The following is a 13,690-nucleotide window of genomic DNA, read 5'->3' on the forward strand; positions in this document are numbered from 1 at the left end:
CTTCTGGGTAACACGTAGTCTGTGGAAACTAAAGTTACCCGTCAGTTCCAGCTCTACCATTCTAGTTTGGCAACAATTCTCACTGTGTAGGAAGAAGTGTTTTTCCTCATGCCATTCACAAGTGGAAGGCTTTAGCCACGAGAGCCCAGGAGCTGACAGCCTCAGTCACTGAGCAAAGTCTGTGCTCCTTTGCCTGATTTGTCTGTTTTCTTCCCTACCATTGTGACCAAAAGCTCAGAGCTCCCAGGACCCTGGGTTGTATGGAGTGGTGCAGTCTGGGGACCACATCGGCCGTACCTGTGTGGTGAAGTGGTTCAAGCTGAAACCCAGTGGAGATGATGTGGAGGTAAGTGCAGGAGCCAGGGCCTGCCACAATCAGCTAAGAGAAAGCAGCCACAAAATAATACAAGCCTAACAGATAAACACAGATAAGCCTGGAAATCAGCTCTGCATTGATTGTGTGTCCTTGAGGAAGGGAACAATGCTTATGGGCCTGGGAGACTTAGCTAGAGGTGATATCACTTCATATTTGTAGATGCCTGTGAGGTGGCAAAGATCAGGCAGATAATTTACATCCCATGGCATCATCAGGTTCTGGTGTGGATAAAGATTTTTGCTAAAGTTGTCACAGACAATGGATTTCTTGAGTTCACTGTAAGAATTTTTCCTCCCCATGTCTTTGCATGGTTCCTAGAAATAGGATCAATCTATTGCACGTTGTTGTTTGCCAGGTAGTATTGCCCATAGTTAACCTTTTTCTTGGGATTTGTAGGAATGCTGTATTTTCCAGTCTTGATACACTGTAGTCTATCAAGATGCAGAAGGGGACATCTTGGAGATGAGAGGGGGCCTCGACACTCCTTTGTCTTGGCCTGCCAGAGCACATTGTCATAACTGAGCAGGGCTCTTCACATGCAGAAGCAGAACATGTCTGGCCCAGGGTTGTGCTTCACTTATTTCTCATAATTCATGAGGTCCTAGCTCTCTTTCTCCAGGAGAAATCAAAGGAAAGATGTTCCCATTAAATGACAGGTTTTTTGTCATATACTTTCTGTTGCATTGGATAATTTCAAAAGTAAATTCTTGCCCTTTGGGCCCCAGTGAACTGCTTTGAGAAATCTGGGTGTTCAGAAGGGAATAAAACACTGTGGTTGCACATCTCCTCGTCATGGTGATGTGAACCCTGAGGTACAAGTGAGGCTGAGCAGATGAGACAGAATATCTGCTTCCTTTCATTGTTGTGCCTTGATCCACTGGATGAGGTGACAAGAGGGGACAGCAGCAGCCCCTTGCAGGCTGAAAAGGGATCAAACAAAACACCAAGTGCTTTGGAGGGCTGAAGGTGTGTTCTGGGGGTCAGTGCAGCCTGGTGGGGCTGACGTGTGGCTGTGTCTGGCTGCAGCTGATCGGGGAGGAGGAGGACGTGAGCGTCTACGACATCGCCGACCACCCCGACTTCCGCTTCCGCACCACCGACATCGTCATCCGCATCGGCAACTCCGACGGAGCCGCGGCCAAGGAGGACGAGGTGGGTCCTGGCCACGCTGCTGCGGCCACAGTGTCTCCAGGTGTTGGTGGAGGCACTTGGAAAGGTTGATAGGAAGATGTTAGACCCTGCATTGGCATTCTAAATAAACTCCCTAGCTTCCTGATTTTGTATTGGTGTCCCCTGCTGTCATGAGTAACACATCAGAGCTCTGTCTGGTGGAGATGCAACCTTGAAATGCTTTGACCTTGATGACAGTCTGCAGCAGAGCAAGAGTGAAGCTGAGACAAGGACTGAACATATGCCTGAGGGCTTTACATAGAACTCTTGCTTAGGATTTCAGACTAACTTGTAATAAAAGGATATTCTGTGGGCTCCTGAGCTACCATGAGGTGGATTTGTCATGTTCTACTTGGCAACAGAAGACTGGGGTTCAGCTCTGGTGACTGAGCTATGTTCATGTAAATTTTGTTGAGCTGATTGATTTCCTTGGGGGAGGAAGGAACAATTTATATTGTAGACAAAACACCTCTGGAGAGACCTCCAGCTTTTGAGCCTGCTGCCCTAAAAAAGTGTTAAAAGGTGTAGTGTGGCTCTTACAGCACAAAACACATCCCAGCCGTGCTCAGCTGACCTAAATAACCTGCTGCAGGGCGAGGTGCTCCTTGCCTGCACACCCTGCAAGGCTGTGGCTTGTTTGTTCATGCCTGTGCTCTCTGAGGAGCCCCTGGTGCTGGGTGTTGGGGGAGCTGAGGACACCCCACTAGAGGGCACCCCCATTCCGTGGAGGACCTGTCCCTTGCTGGCACTGAAAGGCTGCTGGTCCTGTCAAAGATCAGGATCTCCTTCCAGACCAGCACTCCTGCTCCTTGTGGAGAAGAGTTCTCCCCCCTCCATGGCAGAGTTGTGTGGTTTCTGTATGTAGGATGCAGGTGTTGCTCTAGGTGGTTCTCCAGCTGGGGAATGTGTTTCTCAAATCCTTCCTGCTCTGCACAGAAGTGCCTGGGGAAGAAAAGGGACTGACAAACCACTCTTGTCTCCACAGCCCTCGGTCGGACAGGTGGCTCGCGTGGATGTCAGCAGCAAGGTGGAAGTGGTGTGGGCTGACAATTCCAAGACTATCATTCTGCCTCAGGTGAGGTCCTGTTCCAGCTCCCATTATCACCATAATTCTTAGCTGAGTGACAAGATGTGGATTTAAGTCCTGTGTGTAGAGAGATTCACTGGGTAAGGGACTCTTGCTCTGTTGATTGGTGCAGTCCTATATGTGAGGGTGACTTCCCAATTCTGTTATCACAGGAAAATCCTTTTGTCAGGAGGCAACTAGTTGGTCATAACTGCTCTCTAATCTGGTGATTAGGAAAGCCTGGACAGGCTCTTTTTGCCTTCACAAGTGCCTCCCAGCTCTGCCCACAGCCCTGCTCCTGGCCTCAGGCACCTGGAGCTTGGCAGAGCTCAGGGATCATTGGTTCTGACTGGAGCCCAGGTTAGTGCATTGCCCAACCAGGGTACTGCCAAAAGACTATTGCATGTTCTGTCTCTCTTGTGAAATGCCACCATAGTGGGGTTTTCACTAAAGAAACTCCTCCAGAAGCTGGGCCAGAGCCACAAATTGTCACCTTAGCTAACCTAGAGATCAGACTCAAATCTTATTCCAGGCAGGGAGGGAAAGGGTTGAATGCAAGCTGAAAAATACAGATACAGCCACACTGCTAATCCACTGCACTGCTGATTTGTCTGGGGTTCTTTTAAGGCTTTTGTTGTAATGTCTTGTACTCATACTTGCTACTCCCCATACAGTTTCATCCCATGTCTTCTCTCCTTGTTGCCTGGAATGAAGGCAGACAGCCTAAAGATACAAGACAACCTACGTCTGTAGAGTCCATTCTGTCACTGACAGAGCAGCCACTGCCTCCACTGCAGAGATGCCTTAGCAAGTACAATGTACTTGAGCAAGATCTCTTTTTAAACCAAGCAGCTCTGCATTAATTACAGTAGAATAGTCAATGCCTGCACTGTGGCAGTGGACTGGGGCGTACAAAGCAGGCTGCTGTCTCCCTTCCCCGTTGTCACATGTGCTTGGATCACAGGCACAATCAGAGGTCTGATGCCTGCTCCACAAAGGGCTGTTCTCACACTGCAGTGCTGGGGCTCTGCAGCAGCTCCTGCTGTATCACGCCAGTCCCTTCGATTCTGCTCCTCTGCGTAATTATGGGAGTTAGGGAAATGTCAGGAGCATGAATTATCAGTTGGTAAAACCATGATTTATCAATGCCTGACCATGTGCCCAGAGACGAGCTGTCTGGGTGCTTTTTCACAGCTCTAAAAATAAAGATGGCATAGCAGGCTAATTAACTTTCCAACTCAGATTTGGATTAGCTTTGAGGGCAGTGAGTTTTGATGGCTTTTCGTGCCTGCAGTCACTTGTGTTGAACCCAGCTAACCTCTGCTGGCTGCCTGGCTCTGGGTGGCACAGGACTGGCTCAACAGTGCTGGTTCAGTTAAAGGCTTTGACAAGATGACTGAGGGTCCCTGTGCTTTAGCCTCTGGGGTTGTATCCTGCCAGATTAAGAGGATTCTTGGGCTGTCACTCAAGTATCAGAAGATGTGGATAAAATGCTCCCATCTTGTCACTGCAAACACAGCCCTGAAAAGGTGTTCTTGCTCCCCTGATTCAGTGTTGGTGCTTAAAACTGGAGGAGCTCTGTAAACCTCTGCAGAGAGACCTCCTGAGACGTAGCATGTGCAAAAGCAAGTGGTAGGAGGTGAGGCTGGATGGAGTGGGAATATGTTCAGCTTCCAGTAGTGAGAGGGAAAGAGAGCATTTTATATAAGAGCTTATTCAGCAACTTGGGTGAGGCTCCATTGTCCCAGCTGAATTTTAAGCAGTAGCCACATATAACAGCTAAAGCAGTCTAGCAAGGCTCTCTTGGCAAATATTGTGTGCCACAGGAGAGGAGAGCTGCTACAGGAATGTGTTCCTGGTTCCAGCATTGTCTCTGTGGAAGGACAGAGTGTGGAGGCAGCCAAACCAGGGCTCTGTGCCAACACAGTTGCTGGTGCAGAAGCAGGACCAGAAATACCAACTCCTCACATGATACCAAATACCTTCTGAGCTCTGTGCTCTGAAACCCTGGGGCATCCAGGGAGCTGTGGGGCACCTGCCTGCTCTCCAGGGCTGGATCCCAGACAGTGGCAGGACTGCAGCCCATCTAGAACTTGCCCTAGTTTTACCCCCAATGCCACAGTTGGAAAAGTGGAGGATGGGACTGTGTGGTTTCATAATCTGTGCCAGTATAGATGGAATGGGTTTAAACAGCCCAAACAAATCCAAATGGAAATTCCTTTTACTTACTTTTAAAAACAACTAAAACTGTGCTTCAGCCTAAGTGTCATGTAACTCTGTTCTCCTTTAGCACTTGTACAATATTGAATCAGAAATTGAGGAGTCAGACTATGATTCTGTTGATGGCAGCACCAGCGGGGCATCCTCAGAGTGGGAGGATGAAAGTGACAGCTGGGAGACAGATAATGGCCTCATGGAAGATGACCACCCAAAAATTGAGGACTTTGAGCCTGAGGAACCAGCAGCAGAGGAGGTGAAAAAAGTAGAAGAACAAGTCCAAGGAGCTGTGGCTATGGCAGTTGCAGATCTTGCTACAGAAAAAGCTGGCAAGGATGGAGCCCCAAAGAGCTTCCGGGAACTAAAGGAGGCCATCAAGATCTTGGAAAGCCTGAAAAATATGACTGTGGAGCAGCTGCTGACTGGCTCTCCCACCTCCCCAACTGTGGAACTGGAAAAACCCACTCGAGAGAAGAAGTTCTTGGACGATATTAAAAAGCTGCAGGAAAATCTAAAGAAGACCTTGGATAATGTGGCTATTGCCGAGGAGGAAAAGATGGAAGCAATGGTAGAGACGGAGAAGAAGGAAGAAAAAGCAGAGGCACAGACACCAGTGAGGTCAGAGTGGCCCAGTGAGACACCAGTGCTCTGCCAGCAGAGTGGAGGGAAGCCTGGAGTCACCTTCACCAGTGCCAAGGGAGAAGTGTTCTCTGTGTTGGAATATGCTCCAGGTGAGTGTGGGATACCTGGTCCTTCACTGCTCTCCTGCAGTGTTTCTTTATCCAAAACCTTTGCCTCAAACCTTTTGGATTCTGTACCCTCTCATCTTAGTCCTTTTCGTAGCTCATTAACTAGAGAAGAGAAATTAAGCCAACTTCTGTAGCACAGTGTGTTCTGGGACCTAAACATGGCTTTTAGATAGCAACTCTAGGCACTCTTGCACCTTCCCAAGCCTCAGAAGAGTGCTTCCCTCTTTCCCAGGGTGGTGACTAACATTGGAGGGCTGCAGACATCAGTTGCTTTCCATTGCAGACATTTCCTTGCAAGTTGCAGGGTTTGTTCAGGCTTTTTTTTCAAGGCTGAATTGGTTGAGAAGCAAAGCAAAACAAAACCAGCTGGTGTTCTTGTGCTGGGTCTCCTTGGTGAGTGGGTGTCTTTATTCACTGGCGCCAGTGTTAGTGGCCAGGAATAAAAAAGCATCTGGCTGTGGGGAACATTGGTGACAGTGGAGCCCAAGGTGCTCCAGCCTGGGTGGGAAGGGTGGCCAGACTGTTGTGAAGCTGCAGGTGTGGGCAAGGGGAAGTGGGGAGCTGTGTTGGTTTTGGCAGGGCCATTGTTCTGTGGGACAAGTTTCCTCGCTGGGCCACAGGGGACAGCGTTGTGTGGGACAGTGAGAACAGGAGATGCAGGTTGTGGTTGCTGCACTGTGTGGGAAATCATCTCTCCTGCCTCCTGGCTCAGCACCAAAGCAAGTTAACTCCTCTCTTCCACTTGATGCATATTACACATGGGTAGATTTGCCTTCATGAGGAACCTGTGGCAGTTTCTAAAGGCAGGCTGTAATTGTTGTCTTCTTTGTCCCACAGATTCCCATGCCTTCAAGAAAATGGAGTTCCAGCCCCCAGAAGCCAAGAAGTTCTTCAGCACCGTGCGGAAGGAGATGGCTCTGCTGGCCACCTCCCTGCCCGATGGCATCATGGTGAAAACCTTCGAGGATCGAATGGCAAGTGCCTGCTCTCAGATGCCTCTGTGCTGGTGCTGGGCTCAGCATCCAGATCCCTGTCTTTGCAATTCCCTGCTTAGCCCTAATCCTTTGCATTAGAGCTGCAGGAATGTGTGCATCATGTGAAACAGGGCTGTAATTACCCAAAATGGCTGCTTTTGCTGCTTTTGCATTCACTGAGTCAAGGTGGCAAAAAAAGAGCTGCTGATTGCAGGGAGTCTGTTCTGGATGCTGAGTGGGAAGACAGCCAGCAAGGGGCTGTGTCAGCAGGGAGTAAATTTGGGATTTTTGGCCCTCCTCGAAGCCCTGTTTCAGTTGCAAATGCTCACTTTGCTCTCAGGGTGCAACTTCTGGCAGGGGAAGGTGCCATGAGATGTGTTGCTTGACCTGACACTTGAAAGGGCCAAGTCAATCACATCCCCACTCTCCCTCTGTGTAAATACAGCTCTGCCAGGGTAAGAGGGTGTTTCCCAGTCCTGACCTCCCGCCTCTCTCCACAGGATCTCTTCTCAGCACTTATCAAAGGGCCCACACGCACACCCTATGAAGATGGCCTCTTCCTCTTCGATATCCAGCTCCCCAACATCTACCCCGCTGTCCCGCCTCTCTTCCGCTACCTCTCCCAGTGCAGTGGGAGGCTGAATCCCAACCTCTACGACAATGGCAAAGTGTGTGTCAGCCTCCTGGGGACCTGGATAGGCAAGGTAATGCTGTCCTCCACCTGGCTCTGGGGAGCAGGGCTTGTGCTGGGCTGCTTTTGGAACAAGTCACTTCCTACCAGACCTGGGTGATTCTCTCTGGGTGGTGTTTGAGCTGGAGTGGCTTGGGCTTTGGGCATCTGGAGCAGAGAGCTGGTGTAGTTTGGCTTTTTCTGGGGCTGTATTTGGCTCAACTGTCTCTCCTCAATGAGAAGTCTGTGGTCAGTCCAGCCATAGCAGAGATGCCAACACCAGCAGGGGGTGTGCCTGTGGGTTAGGGCTCTGTCTTCCACACTGTGGACAAATCATGTGGTACAAAGTCCAGATGGAGACTTGGAATAAGCAGAGCCAGGGAAATAGGTTTTGAGCAGGACAGGGCAGCTGGGAAGGGTTTGGAACTGATGGCTGGTGTGTAAGTTTACACAGTTCCAGACAGAACTGGCCTGAGGGGGTGTGGTGCTGGTAAAAAAATAACGGAGAGATGTGTTGTTGAGATGGGACACCAGCACATCATGTGCTCATGGAGTCAGTTCCTTGTTCCTGCCGTGAGCCACAGGATGTCAGCAACAGGAATGCAGAGCAGCTGGGGCCTCACTTCATCTGACAGTAGTCACAGAGCAAACTGATGGTGCTCCAGCCCTTTAGCATATTTGTGTTTGCATTTCAGGGGACAGAAAGGTGGACCAGTAAATCCAGTCTCCTTCAAGTACTCATCTCCATCCAAGGTAAACGCTCCTGCCAAGCCTGTGGGTCAGGAAAAGGCAGAGGGAGGAAGGGATGTTGATTTTTGGGGGGCACACAATTGGGATCTGCCACCCCATTTGGGTTAGTGCTGCCTTTTGGTCTCACCTTGCTGGACAAAGCGGTGTCCTTATCTCTCTGCTTGAGCAGTGGAAACAGGTGCCAGCTCTTCCCATGCCCAGAGTTCTGGCTGCATCCCAGGGCTCTGACACAATGCTTTCCCTTTTCTCACTGCAGCAGCCAAGCACAGAGTTGTCTGCTTGTTACTGTGAGCTGACAGAGGTGAACCACCGTGTCCTCAGCCTGTTACCAAAGTTAGTTGAAGTTGCCAAACTGGGCCTCGTTTGCAGGACTTTTTTTTATCCCCACTGAGTCACCCGCCCATTCTACTTGGGACATGTTTTGCACATGATGCTGGTGTTTATGCTCCTACCAAAGCAGAGAATAATCAGGGGCGTGCCTAGACGAGCCTCAGGGCTTCCTGCCATGGGGCTTTGCTCTGCCCCATCCAGTTTGGGAGCAGACACACTAAATCACATAAATTCCTCCTGGGTGACTTTCTGTGCAGGGAGCTCAGGCATGTGATGAGAAACCTTTGACACAGAGCAAGGGTTCCTGCTGACTGGAGGCAGCTCCTGCTCCTCTGAACTCCCACAGTCCACCTGTATCCTCCTGTGGGGGAAGGACACCACAATAAAAGCCTTTTCTCGTTTCCAAAGCCAAGGATCCAAATTTAGAAAATTAAATACTAAATGTTTTACTGGAGCAACTTGGTGTTAGGGGAAAATCTCCTCTCCTGCTGCCCGGGGTTTGAGAGACACATGATCTCCCCAGCTCTAATGCAACTTGTGGCAGGCTGCCAGCAGCCTGGCAGTGCTGGGGCTATTGCTACATACCTGTAATTTCATTAGACCAGAAGTAAGCAGGAGAAAATCTTGGTAAAGGTGACTTGTCACAGTCTTCTGTGTCTCAGAACTGTAATGGCTGGTGGGACTCTGCTGGATAGAGCAGAACCTGGCCAGCTCAAATCCTGTTGATGCAGTCTGGCCTTTGTTCTGATTTAGAGGAGGAGGAAAATAAAAGCTTTTGTTGTGTTTGTGGGGTTTTCTGCAGGAGGGAAGTGAAAGGAGCTGTGAAACCTCTCCCTTCCTGCCCTTTTGAACTCCTCTGCTGTTGTGTGCCCTCTGCATTGTGCTGGCAGAGGGCTGTTCTTGCCAGCCAAGGAACATGGATGCCACTCCCTACCACATCACACCAGACCTTTGCATCCTGCAGCTTCTGGGGGTTCAGCCCGGCCTGTGCCTGACCCTCTTGGCAGGAGCAGACTGGCAGGGGAGGGCGATGATGTTCCTGCTTTAACCCCTCGCTGCCCGCTCTCCCGCAGGTCTCATCCTGGTGAACGAGCCCTACTACAACGAGGCTGGCTTCGACAGCGACCGGGGGCTGCAGGAGGGCTACGAGAACAGCCGCTGCTACAACGAGATGACGCTGATCCGCGTGGTGCAGTCCATGATGCAGCTGCTGCGCCGGCCCGTCGAGGTCTTCGAGCACGAGATCCGGGAGCATTTCCGCTGCCACGGCTGGCGCCTGGTGTCCCGCATCGAGTCCTGGCTGGAGACCAACGAGCTGGTGGAGCGCAGCCACGAACAGGCCAACGGGGCGGATTCTGCCGCCCTCCTGTGCGCAGAGAGCCCCGGGGACACGGCGGGGGCGCTGGCCGAGGGCAGCTCGGAGCAGGGCGGGGGTGCTGAACTGTCCGACTCGGCGCTGGACGCGAAGGAGGAGCCGGACGAGACGCCCGACGCCGGCGACCTCCAACAGTACTCAGACTCGGAGAGCACGGGCCAAGCCAGGGGGGACCTGGCCAGAGACCGAACGGACGAGGGGAAGGCTGCCCAGGACTCTGCCTCGCAGCCCAGCGTGAAACCAAAGAAAAGGAGAAAGAGCTACAGGAGTTTCCTGCCGGAGAAGAGCGGCTACCCTGATATCGGGTTTCCCCTCTTCCCTTTGTCCAAGGGGTTCATTAAAAGCATCCGCGGTGTCTTGCAGCAGTACCGGGCTGCCTTAGCAGGGGCCAACATCCCAGAGTGGACAGAGGACAAATAAACCATCAGGTTAGGGACAGGCAGGTGCAGGGGAGAAGGGAAAGCAGCAGAAAGTAAATTGGCAAATGCTGTTATCAATCAACTGGCTTCTCCTTCCAGCTTTTCTTCCTCAGCTTGGTTTGTTCCAAAGAAGGTGGTAGGCCTGACTGCTCCTCTGAGGAAAGGTTGTTTAAGCATGAATAACTCTTTTCCCCCAACCCCTCTTCCTTCCCCCTGTCCCATGTACGTGCTCTTCTTGCAAGTTTGACCCTGCAATGGTAAGATTTGAGACCTGCACAGAAGCAGTCTTGCAGCCACGTTCCCTCTGCACTTTCATCTTGGGGCACCTTTCCACACAAGGACTCTTCCCACCCAGCGCTACACCCAGCAGTTTGTTCTGGTGGGGTTCCAGCCAGGAGAAGGGATTGCTGTAGTTTCTGGAAATGAAGGGCAATGCCCTCCCAGTCTTTTCTTTTTCTCAGCGTTCCCATGGGTTCTATGAAGTCCACCCCAGCTTATCTGTACTTAGACATTGGATTGTGTTTGCATTGGAGTTGTCTACACCATACGGAGTTGCTCTAGTCTTAGTTGTTCACCCATAGCTACAAGGTTCTTCCAGTCAGGATTGGTAGGCAGGGCCAGAGCTCTGCACTGGCACTTGTGCTGCCCTGGGAGTGCTGCAAACTTTCCATGCAGTTCTGCAACTTCCAGGTCAGTCTCCTGGAGGCAAGTCTAGCCATCCCCACTTCTTTTTCTCCAGAGTGAGGCAAACTTCCCTTTCCCCACCATGCATGCCTGTCTTCTAGAAGTACATGGGATTCAGGGTTCTGCCCGTGTTACTTGCTTAGGTATCTTTTGTTCCAGCCATCGTGGCTGTCACACAGCACTACACCCACCCTGGATCCCGGCCTCACCCGGGCAGGCAGCAGCGGGTGACCCTGGGGGCTGTTGTAGATCTGGATGAGCCTGGTGTGGCTGCTGCTCCCTCCTCCAGCTGCACACAGGTGTTCAGGAGCCGTGGGAGCCAGGGTCACCCCAGGGGAGCCATGTCATGGCCAGGCCCTGTTGTGGCAGCACCAGTTTGTGCTGGTTCCTGTGCTGTTACAGCAGCTGTTTTGGGCTGTTATCAGCTTCTTCCCTTGCCAGCTGCTTCCCATGGTGGCCTGGTTGTGGCCAGCAGCACTGTGGGCACAGCACCTCCCATCCCTGCTCCCAGCCACGGTGCTGCTGGACACTCAGGGAAACACCTGCTGAGGGCAGCCTGTGTTCCACAGCCCATGCTGGTGACCATGAGCACTTTGAGACAGTGTTTTGCCAGTCCCCTGGTCAAGTCCCCTTCCTGAGGCCTCTGGTCCAGCCTGCACACACCCTCACTTGGAGCTGGGCAGTCACACTCCAGCCCTGCTGCCTTTGCCCAGTGCTCAGGCACTGGAGAGGCACCCACGTGGCACCATGGGGAGCACAGTCTGGCAGGGAGAGTCCTTCCAGCTGCACAGCGGTGCCAGGCTGCCCAGGGAGGAGTCAGGCTGAGCAGGTGGCTCTGCCAGAGGTAAGGATGGAGCCAAAGCTCTCCTTTGCTTTTGCTCTTGCTCACTGTAGCTGCAGTTATAAATGGAGAACAGCAGGAGAATCCAAACGTGTTGTTGCTCCAGAAACACCAAGGGCTGCACCCAACAGCCCAAATCCACCCCCCTCGCCCCCAGCCTCCGCTCCCTGTGCTTTCCTGCATCCCCATGATGCTCCTGAGCCAGGGGCTGGCTGCACAAAGCCCTTCTCATGTCCCCATCTACCACTGGGGTTTTGGAAGACAAATCCTTCTCCTGGTGCTCCAGAGGATGCAGGGCTTGGCTGTGTTGAAGACCTGGGCTGCAGAGCTCTCCAGCCACTGCTCTGTGGGTGCATCATCTGCAGCAGCTCCAGCCCTGCTCCAGGAGCCCTCCCTGGCAGGTGAGGAAGTTGGGCAGGTGCCGATTTGGGGAGCAGAAAGGTGCTGGGAGCCGTGGGCAGGGCAGGCTGGAGCTGTAACCACGGCCAGATCAGGAGTGAATGGATCCCTTTGAGCAGAGCACTGAGTGTCTCGGAGGGCTGGGGGCAAGAGGGGAGGCCACTGCTCCAGGGCAGGGGAAGAACAGGCAGAGGCTGATTCCAGGCACAACCACAGTTTGTGATCCAGACACTGACACCCTCTGTCCCCAGAGCCAGGCTGTGGCTGCCCCATGACCCACAGCACCAGGGATAGAGGGAGGGAGGGAGAAACCCACTGGGGATGGAGGAGCTGTTGACTTCCCCTTTTCCCCTCCTTTACTTTGCAGCTCTCATCTCACAGGGCAGGCACCACGTCCTCCCCTTTGCCCAAAAAGTCTCTGATCCTACACAAGAGCTTTTGCACAGGCTGGGCTCCCTCTGAGGAGGTGGATGTTGGCCTTCTGGAAGGGGACACTGCTTCCCCCAGCACCGCTCGCTCTCTGCAGCTGTCCCAAACCCAAGCGTGCACAGAGGTTTACAAATTTTCTAAAGCTTTTGATAATGTGAAGCTCCTGGGTGATGAGGTTGGTGGTGAGCACACTGCAGCTATGTAATTTTTTGTGTATGTATGTAATATTTAAGGGTAACAAAATTTAAAAGGCTAAAACCTTAAAAAAAATTTAAAAACACACAAAAAAAGCCAAAGCATGATGCATATTGTTAGCCTTAAAACTGGCTACACGACTGTGTGATGTACAAATGAGAGCAGCCTGTAACTGTTTTAAGTGCTGGGGAGGGGGAAGAAGCATTACAAAATCAGTTTGTAGCCTTGATTCTGTACAGTATTTAATGAATAAAAAAAACAAACCTGACTATTGAGGCCATGCTTAGAGGTGTGTCGTTCACGTGCAGATGTGGATGCTTGGTTGCTTATGATATATGTATAAAGTGCTGTGTGACCATTAAAACTTTTTTTACCTGCAGATTTTTTTTTTGTTTGGCTAACCAAGGTGTAATAAAGGAGGGAAGATGACTTGCCATTAAATTTTGCCTCTGTGAGTAGACCTGTGAGTTGTCTCTTTCTTTCCCCCACCATCTCCTGTCACTCTCCTGGCACTTGCCCTCTCCAGCTCCTCCCTGTGCCAGCCTCATCCTGCTGGCAGAAGCCGAGGCCGGTGAGTCCAGAGGGATCCAGGCAGGTCTGGCAGGGAGGGGCTGCTCTGTGGCTCTCCATAAACTCTTCCCCAAGACCCTGATGTACAGAGGGCATCTCTCAGGCTGGAGTTTTTCGTTTTCTGTGCTCCTTGCTGGTGCCTGGTGCTTGCTCAGTGCGTGCCCCAGCACGGCTCTGGTGGCCCCACTGCTCACGGCCAGACTCAGGCGAAAGAAAACCTTTTGTAAGCCCCTGGGAGCTCTGCCCTGCCCTGCCCCTCACCTCAGCACACAGGTGAGGGTGTGATGGACGGGGCTGGACACAGCACTGCTGGGTGCTGCCGGAATCTGGAGCAGTGATGTGGAGTTCGGGAGTCCTGACTTCGGTTTTGTCCCCCTGGGGGCCCTCCCTGCAGGATTCACTCGAGTTGCCAGTGCCCGACCCGGGCAGTGTCCCGGGGTGCTGGGTTGTTCTCAGCACCCTCTGCTCCCTCCCTC

At 52.0% G+C, this 13,690-nt stretch overlaps 1 protein-coding gene across 1 annotated transcript in view; it reads left to right on the forward strand.

Annotated features, from left to right (window-relative positions):
- UBE2O (ubiquitin conjugating enzyme E2 O) overlaps positions 1 to 13,102 on the forward strand; it is a 62,350-nt gene extending 49,248 nt beyond the window's left edge. The window contains exons 11-18 of the mRNA XM_036394456.2: positions 234 to 346; positions 1,403 to 1,528; positions 2,532 to 2,621; positions 4,903 to 5,560; positions 6,416 to 6,552; positions 7,053 to 7,256; positions 7,918 to 7,975; positions 9,376 to 13,102. Coding sequence (XP_036250349.1) covers positions 234 to 346; positions 1,403 to 1,528; positions 2,532 to 2,621; positions 4,903 to 5,560; positions 6,416 to 6,552; positions 7,053 to 7,256; positions 7,918 to 7,975; positions 9,376 to 10,097 — 2,108 coding nt within the window. The 3' untranslated portion in view covers positions 10,098 to 13,102. The remainder of the gene's footprint in view (positions 1 to 233; positions 347 to 1,402; positions 1,529 to 2,531; positions 2,622 to 4,902; positions 5,561 to 6,415; positions 6,553 to 7,052; positions 7,257 to 7,917; positions 7,976 to 9,375) is intronic.
- The last annotated feature ends 588 nt before the right edge of the window (positions 13,103 to 13,690 follow it).

The sequence above is a fragment of the Molothrus ater genome, chromosome 19, assembly GCF_012460135.2.
Source record: "Molothrus ater isolate BHLD 08-10-18 breed brown headed cowbird chromosome 19, BPBGC_Mater_1.1, whole genome shotgun sequence".
Lineage (NCBI taxonomy): Eukaryota > Metazoa > Chordata > Aves > Passeriformes > Icteridae > Molothrus > Molothrus ater.